Source organism: Mastigoproctus giganteus, chromosome 7 (genome assembly GCF_048544385.1).
Source record: "Mastigoproctus giganteus isolate SK-2022 chromosome 7, ASM4854438v1, whole genome shotgun sequence".
NCBI lineage: Eukaryota > Metazoa > Arthropoda > Arachnida > Uropygi > Thelyphonidae > Mastigoproctus > Mastigoproctus giganteus.
The window spans coordinates 52,350,843-52,365,193 of record NC_143581.1 but is presented as its reverse complement, the minus strand read 5'-3'; the positions used below and the strand labels follow the sequence as shown (position 1 = coordinate 52,365,193).

The 14,351-nt window shown below is 38.3% G+C and overlaps 1 protein-coding gene across 5 annotated transcripts in view; it reads left to right on the top strand.

Annotated features, from left to right (window-relative positions):
* Window positions 1-14,351, top strand: part of LOC150082893 (AP-1 complex subunit gamma-1-like) — a 489,084-nt gene that overhangs the window by 418,464 nt on the left and 56,269 nt on the right. For all 5 annotated transcript variants that reach the window (XM_090377666.1, XM_090377665.1, XM_090377663.1 and 2 more), the window contains one exon: window positions 13,704-13,802. In XM_090377666.1, coding sequence (XP_090233792.1) covers window positions 13,704-13,802 — 99 coding nt within the window. The remainder of the gene's footprint in view (window positions 1-13,703; window positions 13,803-14,351) is intronic.

Genomic DNA, 14,351 nt, shown 5'->3' with positions numbered 1-14,351 from the left:
ACAATTTCTGTTTCCACAGAAATTGTAGGCAATTTTTAATAGATGGTAGGCAGAAAATATCTTGAAAATCAGAAGAAGAGCTCACACCTGTTACTGTTAGTCCAATTTGGGTTTACAAAAGCCAAAAATAATTTTGGCTTTTGTAATTTTGACAATAGAGAAGACGAAAGAAGGTATTTGTTGACATTAGACTTGAACTTCTGTAGACTACTTTTCAGGAAATACGTATGAAGGAAGGATGTTCCAGAAAACAGCAGTTGAATGAATAAACGAGGAAGATGAAAAGTTGGTTCTGTGTTCGTGGCGGCATGTGTTCAGACTGGTTTGAAAGAGAGAGTGGGAATTATAGAAGCCAATTCAGAAGAACAGTGCCTTTGGATGTATCTGTAGAAAAGGCATGCAGCAGAAACAGTACGTCTGAGACAGCGAGTAGAGAGACTCTGTTAGAGAGGAGTCATTAATTAATCAGGCATCAGTGAGATGCCTGGCTCAGTGCCAATAGCTGCAGTGTTGCCACACAAACTATACCTCAAGGTCAAGTTTCCCCAAAAATCAAACAAAAATGCACTGAAAGTGACACATCTGTAGTATTGTCGAAACTAGAGCTAATAATCAGCATAAGGAAAAGGAGTTAGATCATTTAAACTCATCTGCTCCACAACTGGAGAAATGTTCCATTGTACATAATACTCACTAGGTTACATCAATGTTAGACAGAGCATATGTCAATTATATTTAGCACATTAATATTAGTGTAATTGATATCAGTTGAAATTGACTAATTTTATCATCAAAACATTTTAGCTGTTGACCAGCATTATTAAAAAGTGTAACGTACAATAAAAGAGAACTAGCATAGTAGCTTAACATACTACAGGAAAGCCTTCTTAAAATAAACTGCTACAATAGCACTCACCAAAAATTAAACATTATATAAGCCAAAAGAAGAGAACAATGTTTTACACACTATAGCCATTGCAGCTGTTGCACAAGTAAATATTGAAACAAACAAACATCTCCAAGCCAGAAACTGAATGCTAAAAATTTTCAAAGTTATTTCAGTGCTTACTTTTAAATAAAATATACAATTTTAATACTTTGGTGTAATTTGGGATTACAGGGAAGGTCCTGAGGTGCATCAAGGGTTGGTTGAAAAATGGGCATTCTTCAGAGAGAACTAGCATTGCAAGCGGAATCCCTCAGGGAATGGTTCTGAATCCTCTCTCTTTGTTGTTTCTAATCTACATTAACAACATCAGTGAACAATTTTGTCAAAGTGGCTTCAAGGTTGGCCAGAACCAGGCTGCATGGCTTCAAAATGATTGGGATTAATTATAAATATAGTCTAAGAAATGGCAACTAAGATTTTAAGATGCCAAATGTGAGGTTTAGGAAACAGAAATTTGGGAAATTACATATAGACTGAGATTTGAGGCTAAGGGATTTTTTTTTTTCTCTCTTACAGAATCATAATGATAAACACTGGGTGGTGGTGGGTGGGTCTTAATATATGCCATGAAGTTTACCAAACATTGTAGACAAAGAAGCTAGAAAGTCACATGATGTCCATCAGTATATCGTCAGTGATTTATTGGACCTTTGCAGGTGGGGGGGGGGGAGAGAGAGAGATACATTAGTATTAGTGGTGGGAAGTGATGAAAAGGAAGCAAGATTATACAGTATTAATGAGGAAAAAATCCCACATTTTTCATCTAATTTTTCCCTCTGATGATTTGTCTAAATGTTCCTTAAATATATTCAAACTACTTTGACAACATTAGATGGTAGTTTGTTCCAACATTCAACTACTCTTGTTGAAAGCAAATTCTCACCCGTCTGTTTGGCATCACCCAAGCAAGAATGATGCCATAAATATTTAGCTTGCACTCAATTCATTCAAAGAATTAACCACCTCAATCAGATCTCCTTGCAGGTGCTTAAGTCACCTTTATGAAAGCAAAAGCCCTTCCATTTTAGCATTGATGGTAGTTACATCCTTAAGTAATTCGCACATCAGTATATATTGTGATCACTGTCATCAAGTGGTTCCTTTATCTGCAAATTCTTAATGCATGAATAATTACTGCTGATAATCAGATGAAGAGTATTATTCCCTCTGGTTGCCTCTTGAACATGTTGCTGTAGAAAACAGTCATCCAATAAATCCACAAAAGTCTTGCTAGTGTGCAAGTGACCAATCCACAAGTTCCAGTCAACATCTGGAAAGTTAAAATCCTCCATTATAAGACACTCTGATTTACTGGCCCACTCTATTTCTCTGCACAATTTCTCATTATACTCATCATATTCATTAGGCATATAACACACACACCAACTATACAGTTGGTGGGGGTGCATGTAAAACAGTGGAGGAGGAAAAGGATCTGGGAGTTACAATATAGGCAGATATGAAGTTTTCTGAACAGTGTAAACAGGCAACCAGGACACCCCACCCCACGGTGTCTTATCAGTGATTTATCGAATGTTATCCTGTACAGATAGGAATGTTATAATGCTACTATATAAGGTAATTGTAAGACCACATTAAGAATATTGTTCAAGTATGTAGACCTAATCTGAAAAAAGATATAAAGATGTGAGCTTCTTGAAAGGATCCAAATATGGGCAACTCCAGGGGCTTACAACTGGTGAGTATGAACTTGGCTCACTAGGGTCCTGAGCTGGATATCATCATTCTTCTCTTTCTTGGTGACTCCTTTCTACTTCTGATTCTTGTTCTCTCTCTCTCAGGATAATTCAGAATATATATATATATATATATATTTATATTTTTTTTTTTTTTGCTAGTGCAGCATAAACCTCAGGCTTCCTTACACCATATTGGCTAATAATAATAACTCAAATGGTTGAGATTGGCAGAAGGACAACTGTATGAGGAAAAACTCTGATTATGTGGGCTATAGAGCTTGGCAAACAGGCACTTCAGAGGCAAGCTGATTGACATTTATAAGGCTCCGAGAGGGATTAGTAGAATGAATGAAGATGGAATTGTCACTAATATAAAGAATTCCAGAACAAGGGGTCATAAATTCAATTAGCAGGGGTTGATGTTTAGATTAGATTGTAGGAAGTTTTCTTTTAGCCAGCAAATCCTTGATCGCTGGAACAAGTTGCCCTCACAGGTAGTTGAGGCTGACAGTTGGAATAAATTCAAAATTCAACTGGATAGTTACCTGTGTGAGGAGGGAAGCATATAGTTTGTGTTTTCTTATTACTTGGTTGGGTCCCGCCCCCCGCCCCCCAGTGCAGCAAAAGCCTGTGGCTTTCTTGTACTATACGGCAAATACTATTACTATTTAGATCTATATTCACACTTGAAGAAATTTTTATGGGTGGGAATATCAAACATATATCTAGTATAAAGCAAGTGGTGCTGATGGAATCCATTTCTGCCCCCCCCCTCTTTTTTTTAGAATGCTGATTTCAGCTGTTGTATTCACAATATTACATTAATACACCAACCGTTGAGTTAAAATAATTTAATACTGTATATATACAAACAATACAGAGGATACTGTAACAATCTATTTACAATACATAACTGATAGTGAATAAAGCCTAAAAACAAAATAAAATACAAATTTTAAAATACAATAAAATATATAAGATTAAAAGCTACAATTGTATAGTTAATTAGTTTTAAACTATACAATTGTAGCTTTCTGGGGCGTTTGCCTCCCTTCTCAACAAGAAATAATACTTGCACAGCACATCCTTAAGTATCAGGTTCACAGCACACATGGTTCATCCGGCGCATGAACAAAAGTTCCTGCATGTGCCCCAGAACTGGAAGCAGCTCGGGAACGTGGTAAACAGAAACAAACGCTCATCTTTTGAGAGGACTATAGCCTCAAAAAGGGGATGAAGCCGCACACCCCTATCCCTATTCATAGTATTGTTATCGGATAAGCAAATTCTCAAGCCACTTGCGGTCCCAGAACCTATGCGCCCGATCAAGGATGACAGCATTTTCTGGGGAGACCTGGTACTGTCTTTCCCAGAAATGTTCAGCAACAGCAGACTATCGAATCCTGCAGTCTGTATGGCACTCGTGTGTTCCCCCAGACGATCCTTAAGCCGCCGCCCCATTTCCCTCCACATAACATTCCCCACAATCCGGGCATTTAATCTCATATATAACCCCACTACTGGAGTCCCTTGATATGGGGTCCTTAACTTGCGACACTACTGTGTGCAACCTCTGACCCGGAAGTTGCACACAAGTGGGCTTGGTGATCCCGAAATACCCTTGCAATGCATTCTATAAGGCCTGGATAGTAGGGAATGTAAGCTGTGGTAACCGGAACAGTCAATTCTCTATGGGTAGACTCCACTCCTCTACTATATTTATCCATGATCCTCTGGGGGTAACCACATTTCATGAGGTCTGCTGCAATTCGTGAAATTTCTTTCTCCTCAAAGGTACTACAGTGGGTTCCAATCCTATCAAATAGTGCCTTAACGATGCTATTCTTATGCTGCCTAGTCTGCGCCGACCTGTAGTTAGTATACTGGCTCCAGCACATTGGTTTCTTATAGATTGTGGTTTTAAGCCTGGAGGCATCTCTGTATACCATTACATTCAGGAATGGGAGAGTACCACCTGCTAAGGATCGTCTGGGGGAACACACGGGTGCCATACAGACTGCAGGGTTTGATAAGTTCGCTGTTGCTGAACATTTCTGGGAAAGACAGCACCAAGTCTCCCCAGAAAATGCTGTCATCCTTGATCGGGCGCATAGGTTCTGGGACCGCAAGTGGCTCGAGAGCTTGTGGGTTTGCTCATCCTACAACAATACTACGAATAGGGATAGGGGTGTGTGGCTTCGCCCCCTTTTTGAGGCTATAGTCCTCTCAAAAGATGAGTGTTTGTTTCTGTTTACCACGTTCCCGAACTGCTTCCAGTTCTGGGGCACGTGCAGGAACTTTTGTTCATGCACCTGATCAACCACGTGTGCCGTGAACCTGATACTTAAGGATGTGCTGCGCAAGTATTATTTCTTGTTGAGAAAGGAGACGGACTCCCCCGAAAGCTACAATTGTATGTTTTAATGCTTTTAATCTTATATATTTTATTGTATTTTAAAATTTGTATTTTATTTTGTTTTTAGGCTTTATTCACTATCAGTTATGTATTGTAAATAGATTGTTACAGTATCCTCTGTATTGTTTATATATATACAGTATTAAATTATTTTAACTCAACAGTTGATGTATTAATGTAATATAGTGAATATAAACTTTCCCAACCTCAGAGGCCTTTTTGAAGATTTCAGCTGTTGTTTGTTCTGGATGAGTGACGCACTGTTGACATTACCAACAGCCAATTCTCACTATATAGACCACTGACTGAATTCTCACTATATAGACCACTGATTGTTGAATGTGTTTGTATGTTGAAGCTGGCACAAGATTCTGAGTTTCTCTACTTGCATCATGTGTAGTTGGTCCAATCTTGCAGCTGCTGGATAAGGAGATCTTATACCTCTTAAACAAGACATATCTGACACATCACAAATCTGAGTGTGCCTTGCTCTGTCTGGTATAAAATGATCTCTCACCCTCTGTGATGTGTTTGGATGGGAAAGCTTTTGAACACATATTGTGATTCTTACATTTTATTCTCGGAATTTATTTCTAGGAATCACAAGATCTCCAATCCCAACAGTAGTAACAGAGAAAAACTGCATGCACCCACTGTCCCTATCTTTTCTTGGCACCACCTTGATCCATTATTCTTCTTCACACTCTCTTCTCTCATCTTCTATTTCCAGTGTATCCAGCCCTGTTCTACTAGTTTCACACCCCATCCAAGTTGCAGACCCACCAAGGGTTTGATGATCAGGTCAGTCAGTTTGGTAGAGAAGTTATTGTAACTTTTTACAAGTGATTGTTAATATAAGCTTGCACCATTGGTAAAAATACAGGGTACTATGTCTGAATTTCTTGGTAGTGTCTAGTTTCATTGCTGATAAGTTTAAGATGCTTTTTGTTAATTTGTGCCGTAACTTATACAATTAGATAAACTCTAGCTTTCTGCTTTGTATATATTACCAAAGCAGCATTAGTTGAGGCATATGATGCAAGAAAGCAAGCTTATACAGCATCAGCCAAAAAAAAACTTTCCCATTTCACCCATCCGGTTACTCCCAATATTTGTCTAGTTCAGCCTTAAATTTATTTAAGCTATCAACTTCCACAACAACAGGTGAAAGTCTATTCCAGCAATCAACTACCTGCTGGCTAAAGGCAAACTTCCACGCATCTATTCTACAACTGTCTTTCCTCAATTTGAATCTATGCCCCCTCAGGTTCTTAATCTGAACAAGCGGATGTATCCCATCAAAGTTGAGCCTGCTCAAACCATTCAAGGCCTTATACAACTCGATCAGATCACATTGCAGGTGTCTAGTCTCCAGATGCTGCAACTTGCAGTAAGCCTTTCTCGTAAGCACACCCCTTTGTTCCTCTCTCCAATCTTGTTGCCCTTCTCTGTCCTCATTCTAGCAACTACTTCCTAAAATGGGGCCTCCAGACTTGTATCCAGTACTCAAGGTGTGGCCTGGCCATTGCGTTATACAAAGGGATAATCACATCCTTGTTTGTTTCTAGCAAAATTCCTATATATCATTGAATAAACTTCATTACCTGCTCAGGCAGCCCATCTACACTGCTCAGAGGACTTCATATCTGACTGCACAATTACCCCCAGGTCTTTTTCATTCACCACCTCCCTGAGTGTAGTACCACACAGTTGTGTGGTACTACACTCATGTTTCTCTTGGGTTACTGCTGCCCATATGGAGTACTTTGCATTTGTCTATGTTAAACTTCAGTTGCCACTTCTCAGCCCATCTGCCTAACTTTTCTAGTTCCTGTTGCAGTAGTATACTATCATTAACAACCCTGCTAACCTTTGTATCATCTGCAAACTTGAACATTACGCATGATATACCTTCATCGATACCATTGATAGATATACAAAACAAGAATGGGCCCATTACCGAACCCTGGGAGACTCCGCTAATAACATTAGTTCACGTAGACCAGTGTCCATTTATTACCACTCTCCGCCATCTCCCACTCAACCATCCCTTTATCCATTGCAGTAACTTGCCCTTAATGCCATACCACTCCAATTTGTACAGCAGTCTTGCATGTGCAACAGTATCAAAAGCTTTCCTGAAATCCAATTACAAAAACTCCCCCAACTTAAGTAAGGGTTGCATTCCGAAGAACGCTACGTAATTCGGTAATGTTCGACAAACATGTAAATACAATTATTTATTGTATTTATTCAATTTTTTATCTCATGCGCAGGAAAAATTACAAAAATATGCAATTTAAAAAAAAATTCAAAATTATAAAATTACAAAAAAAAAGAGAGGAGACAGGCATAATATCAGTAATTTTTACCTCTCGAGCATTGTTGCCAGAATCAACATCTTTAACTGATAAGTACGCTGCTGCAGATGTTGAGGGCTATGGAGATTTAGAAGCCGCTCAACGTTACGAAAAAACATTAACTGGACAGTGGCTTTTTTCTTTTCATCGTAGATTTCTTTGTAGCAAACAAGCATATCATTCACCCCTCTGTTAACTTTTAAGAATCATTCGCTGTAAGGATCCATCTTCTCATACCTCAGCATTGTTGATGCAATTTCACAAAATGCCATTGCCATCTTTCTGTTGATGAAGCATCTCGGCTCCTCATTTGGTTCATCTTCAACTTTATCAGCATTTTATTCTTTCACTATCGCTACCTGCAAGTCAATAAGTTCTTCGTTAGATAATTCCTTCTCTTCTTCCTCTATTAACTCCTCCATGTCTTTGGCAACAACCTCCAACTGAAGTAGCTCCGCAACCTTTACAATCTTATCTGTAACCTCTTCATATGATTTGACTTTTTCAAACCCTTTGAAGTCTTTTACGTGCCGTGGGCATATATTCTGCAATGTGCCATTTAAACAACTTTCAGTAGTAGTAGTAGTGGCATGTGATGCAAGAAAGCAAATATATGAGCTTATGCAGCATCAGCCAAAAAAAAAAAAATCACACCATTCCCTCCAAATGCCTGTCCAGTTCCTCCTTAAATTTATTCAACCTATCAACTTCCACAACGACAGAGATGGAAGTTTGTTCTTTGTTCCAGCAATTGACCACCCGCTGGCTAGAGGCAAATTTCCGCACATCTATTCTACATCTGTCTTTTCTTAATTTGAATTTATCCCCCCCCCCCTTAGGTTCATAATCTGAACAAGTGGAAGGATCCCATCAGAATTCAGCGTGCTGAACCCATTCAAAGCCTTATATACCTCAATCAGATCACCACGCAGATGCCTAGTCTCCAGCCACTGCAATTTGCAGAACTTAAGCCTCTCTTGGTAAGAGGATCCCTTCATTCCCCTCACCAATCTTGTTGCCCTTCTCTGTACACGCTCAAGTAAATCTACATCCTTCCTAAAATGAGGCCTCCAGACCTGTACACAGTACTCAAGGTGTGGCCTGACATTGCCTTATACAGAGGGGTAATCACCTCCTTTTCCCTGCTAGCAAAATTCCTATATATCATTGACAAAACCCCATGACCTGCCCTGGCAGCCTGTCTGCATTGCTCAGAGAACTTCATATCTGACTGCACAATTACTCCCAGGTCTTTTTCGTTTTCTACCACCTTAAGTGTAGTACCACACAGTTGGTACGTTTCTCTGGGGTTACTTCTACCCATATGCAGTACTTTGCATTTGTCAAGGTTAAACTTCAGTTGCCACTTCTTAGCCCATCTGCCCAAATTATCTAGATCCTGTTGCAGTAGCACACTGCCATTACTGTCATTAACAACCCTGCCAACCTTTGTATCATCTGCAAACTTCGACATTAAGCCTGATATACTTTCATCAATATCATTGATGAAGGTATATTGGTTAAGGCCTTATTAATGTTTAAGATGGTGTGGTAAATATTGTAAGATTTCCTAAAGTGTCTTAACGTAAAATTTTTCTCAGTGTCTACTACAGACAATGTCTGAGCAAATGTTGTGCATAAATAGTATGCTTTTAAATTTGAAATAACAACCTGATCCATAGGTTGGATGAGTTACGTTGTGTTTAGCGGTAGAAATATGACCCTCATTCAAATTGAAATCATCTAGATGCGTAGGACATCCAGGAGCATTATCTAATAGAAGGAAAATCTTGAAAGGAATGTCATTGTCTTTGCAATATTTTTCAACCTCGGGAATGAAGCAGCATTTAAACCAATCCTCAAAAAGAGATATTGTTATCCATGCTCTCTGGTTCAGTCGGAAATGCACAGGTAGGGTGGCTTTATTGATGCCCTTAAATGCACGAGGATTTCCAAAATGGTACACAAACAGTGGTTTTAATCTGTAATCACCTGCTGCATTAGCCCCAAGCAAGAGCGTGGTCCTATCTTTTGAAACTTTGAAACCTGGCATTGTATTTTCCTCTTTGGCAATGTATGGTCGATACGGGATCTTTTTTCCAATACAGAGCAGACTCGTCAACTTTAAAAATTAGCTGCATTGAATAGCCGCTAATTTTTTCCAACATATCACAAAATTTCTCTGCAGCTACAGAATTGGCACTGGCGACTTCACTGCATACTTTAACGTTGTGGAAACCAGCTCGATGCTTGAACCTATTAAAACCACCCACTGCTTGCCACGAACTTGCTTTGGGGTTCGCCGTACTTATCCTTAACATCTTTATAAATACTTGTTGCTTTTGCTTGAATGGACATTAGACTCAGGGGCACTCGCTTCTGAATCTGATTTTCCATCCATATTATTAACAGCTGTTCCATCTTCAATATAACCAACCTGAACGCTGTTTTGTGATCATTGTTAATCTTAAGTGCTTTGATCCTTTGAAATGTTCCTTTATATGTGCACTGTCCTTTAAAATACTATTCTCTTTTTTGAAGGAGCGAGACCTAATTCCCTTGCAACAGATGGCGAACTTTGTCCTGCTTCGTATTTCTTAATCATTTTCATCTTCGTTTCTAAATCAGTTTTGTTTCGCTTCCTGGCACTACCGCCACTTACACTTATCGTTGATCGCTTTCTCTTCATCATTGTAATATGTAAATAGGAATGAGGAGAAGTTTTTGAAAATTTGTTTTTTGTATAATTGAAAGTTTCAGTGAGTCGGAACACATTTCACCATAATAGCTTAAAAACCCACACAATTGCAGTTATCGGTATTATCGCAAATGCAAGAAAATGGTGTTTACTACCTGTTTATAATTAGATGCAGGAACAGAAAAGCCCAATAAACCGGAAAGTCATTGTTTTATGGTCGTGACCTCCAGAAACATGCTTCATAAAAATATGACAAAAGGGTTCAAAATTGATTCTTATAACGGGAACATATGATAACAATGAAAGGGTAGTGCAATTTCCAACATAAATATGATATTTTAGAAAGATAAATGGCTTAGTAATATAGCAAAATTTTCAACTTCCAAGCACTTGGAATGAATTACAAAAAAAAAAAAAAAAAAAAAATTGTGTTATTGGGTTCACATTACGATATTTTCATGATACCTCCATTTATTCCTATTGGATGCAAAATACGTTTCCACAATTTTTTTTAAGTTTGCACTGGCTGGCAAAAACTTACGTAAAGTCGAATTTCCGTAAGTCGAATATTACGTAAGTCGGGGAGTTCCTCTATATGATATGAAAATTATGTTTTGCATCTAGTTCCTTTGTGACCACATTGTAGTATCCAATCAAAGTGATCAGACAAGGCTTCCCCTTAACAAACCTGTGCTGTGTCTGAACTATTACTGCTGTCTTGTCTAGGGGATCCTGTATGACCTCTTTAACCAGTGACTCCATTATTTTTCCAGAACAGAATTTAAACTAACAAGTCTATAATTATTTGTGTCACCCTTTGAATCCCTTGTGAATTGGGGATACATTTGCACATCTCCAGTCCATGGGGACCTCCCCTGGCTCTAAGAATGCTCTCATAATTATGGTTAAGGGTTTGCTTACTTCCCTTGCTGCCTCCTTCATTATAACTGGATAGATTCCATCTGCCCCAGGTGCCTTTTTTATGTTTAACTTCAACAATTTCTCCTCCACTTTGCTCTCAGTTATCACAAAATCATTTATCTCCCTGTTAAAGTTTGATAAACTTCTGGCATTCCCCTCCTTGAATAACTCCTCATGTGTGAATGTAGATGCAAAATACTCATTCAGTTTATTAGCTACTTGATCAGGATCATCAATAGTCGAACCATCTATGTTAAGTGGACCAATCTGATTCATCCCCTTCCTTCTAGAGTTTACATAAGTAAAGAACTCTCTGCTGTTTTTCTTTGCGTCCTTTGCCAAAGATTTCTTGTAATCTGCCTTCGCCCGCCTAACCTCCTTTGTGACTTATTATAGACTAGCTTATATCTGCCATAGGCTTCTTTGTTGCCTGATAAATTTATATGCATCCCATGCATTTTCTTTTCTGCAATGAGCCTCATTAATTCATCCGACATCCATTTAGGCCTGAACCTCGAACAGTATTTCTAAGTGGTATGAAAAGCCTAGTTGCCTCCAAGATTAAGTCCCTGAAGACTTCACATTTAGAATTCACCTGTGGTAACATCATCAGTTGATCCCACTGTAATAGAATTTAAAAATGGTCAGACCACTGTAGTCACCTTTTCAAAAACAAAAACCCTTCCCTTTACCCATTGATGGTAGTTACATCTTTAAGTAAATCCCACATCAATACACCATGATCACTGTCACCTAGTGGTTCCTTTATCTGCAAATTCTTAATGCATGAATAATCACTGCTGATAATAAGATCAAGGGTATTCTCCCTCTGGTTGTCCCTTGAACATGATGCTGTAGAAAACAATCCTCCAATAAATCCACAAAAGTCTTGCTAGCATGCGAGTGACCAACCCACATGTTCCAGTCAATATCTGGAAAGTTAAAATCCCCATTACAAGATATTCTGATTTACTGGCCTATTCTATTTCTCTGCACAACTGTTCATTGTACTCATCAGAGTCATTAGGCCTATAACATACTCCTCTTGTTTTCCCCTTTTCCAGTGTTTATGTCACACCAAAAGACTCAACATTGCACTGTCCACCCATATCAACTGGATGCACTTCTTTAGATTCTGTGTGTTTCTTAACTAACAGCATAACCACTCCTCCCTTTCTACACTGTCTGTCGTTTTGGCACTGCTTATATCTGTGTGAAACCATGTCTCTGATATCCCAACAATATCTGCTTTTGATGTCTTGCTCAGCACTTCAAATTCATCAATTTTATTTACTATACTTATAGCATTAGTGTACATGCAAGTATACATGCACTTGTTCTTACTCTTAGTTACCCTAACACAGCCCATGTATCTACTTGTTCCATGATGACTCCCAGCAGCTCTTGAAGTCCCCAGCAACTTGCTCTGTAGGCTACTGCTCATTACAATAGAAGCAGTGCAAGAATCACTTTTGCCTCTGCCTGAGGCTTATGTTAATCTGTGAACCTCCCTAATCTAGCAATTTTTTGACCCACCTAACACTGTCTCAATAGCATCAGTAAATATTCTTGTGCCCTTGTGCCCTTTCTATTTAAAAGTATCCCATCCCTGTAGAAGCAGTCTCTCCTGTTAGCAAGCACAGACCACATTAAAAAAAATTCTACCCAGTGAGCCTTTCACAATCTCTCCAGGGCTGAATTGATTGACAAGGCTCTCATCATATACTCCCTGCTATCGTGTCTGGGCAGAATTGCAGACACTTTCAAATTTAACCCTAACTTGCAACTTTTTTCCAGCATTGACCTCTACTTGTTAAGTAAAAAGTTTAGTTATTGAATGTCCATTGGGTGATCAGTGTATATAAAATATATTAGTACAGTATTAAAGTATATTTTCTAGAAAAATATTATGCTTAGCTGAGAACCAAATTTTTCTTTTTTCGTAGACCAACTTCGCTATTTATGTAGTTGCAGGTTGCAGTCATTTTTAGGAGCATAATCCCCACATATACCAAGGCCCTACTCTGCTTTAATGTGTCTTTTGTTGGGCTCTGTGAAATTAATTTTATAATTCATGCTTATTCATGCAAGAAAGGCTTAAATTCTGCAATTGCAGTGTCTGGAGACTAGACACCTGCAAGTTGATCTGATTGAGGTGTATAAGGCTTTGACCTTGTAAGGTTTGATCATGCTCAGTGCTGATGGAATTCTTCCTCTTGCTCAGATTCTGCACCCGAGAGAGAGCATAAATTCAAATCGAGGGAAGACAGTTGTTGAATTGGTGTGCAGAAATTTGCCTTTAGCCAGCAGGTGGTTGATTGCAGGAACAAACTTTCATCTGCTGTTGTGGAAGTTGACAGCTTAAATAAATTCAAAGCTGGACCTGAGAAGCTTTTGGAGTGAATGGGTGGGTGAAACTGAAAGAGGTTTTTTTTGGATGATGCTGTATAAGCTTGCTTTCATGCATCATATGCTTCTGTTAATACTAATGCTAGTCAGGCTATGATTTGTCTTGGCGGGGAGGAACCTATTTAGAACCTTCATGTTAAAATTTCTCAGTTTATAGAAAATTTATTATATATTATTTTTTATATGTTGAAATTTCAGCTTTTGTTATCATTATTTCAAAATAATTTGTGTTGTTATAATTTCTTTTAAGACATTCCAGTTGCAACTTCTACCGCCAAGTAGTAACACTGTACCTCCAAATAATTCAGGACCAGTTAGACAGACAATCAAAGTAGTCAATCCAAATCAGGTAACTATTATAAAAGCCTGGTTTTAAAATTATTTTTAAATTGAGTAATTATTATGTAAAACATATATAATAAATACCAGAGTTTTAATTTACAAATTAGAATTCACATTGTATAATTATATTTAATGTGGGCATTGGGGAGGCAGGAATAATGCTTGTGCAAATAAATGTTATCCTATTATTTTGTTAAATTTATTTGCCTAAGTTTCCCATTATATTAGATAAGTACAGTTGTGAAAAGTCTCATAACTACCTCCCCACACACACACGTAGCACATAAATATTATCTGTGATAAATTAGTTGTGTTTTATCAAAATGTTAGAAAAAGGAAGCCTTGTAATGGTCTGTTGTTTCCAGGTATTGTAAAGCCACATAAGCAGTACCTGACCATTCACTTACATCATGATGGAATGGATAGTGATGAATGCATAGGCTCATTCGTGAACACATTTTCAGCATGGACTGTGCTTGTTAACAGGAGAGACAGTTTTTACAGAGACGGGATGCACTGAAATAGAAGGGGTGCAAGAATGTTTGTTGATGTTATC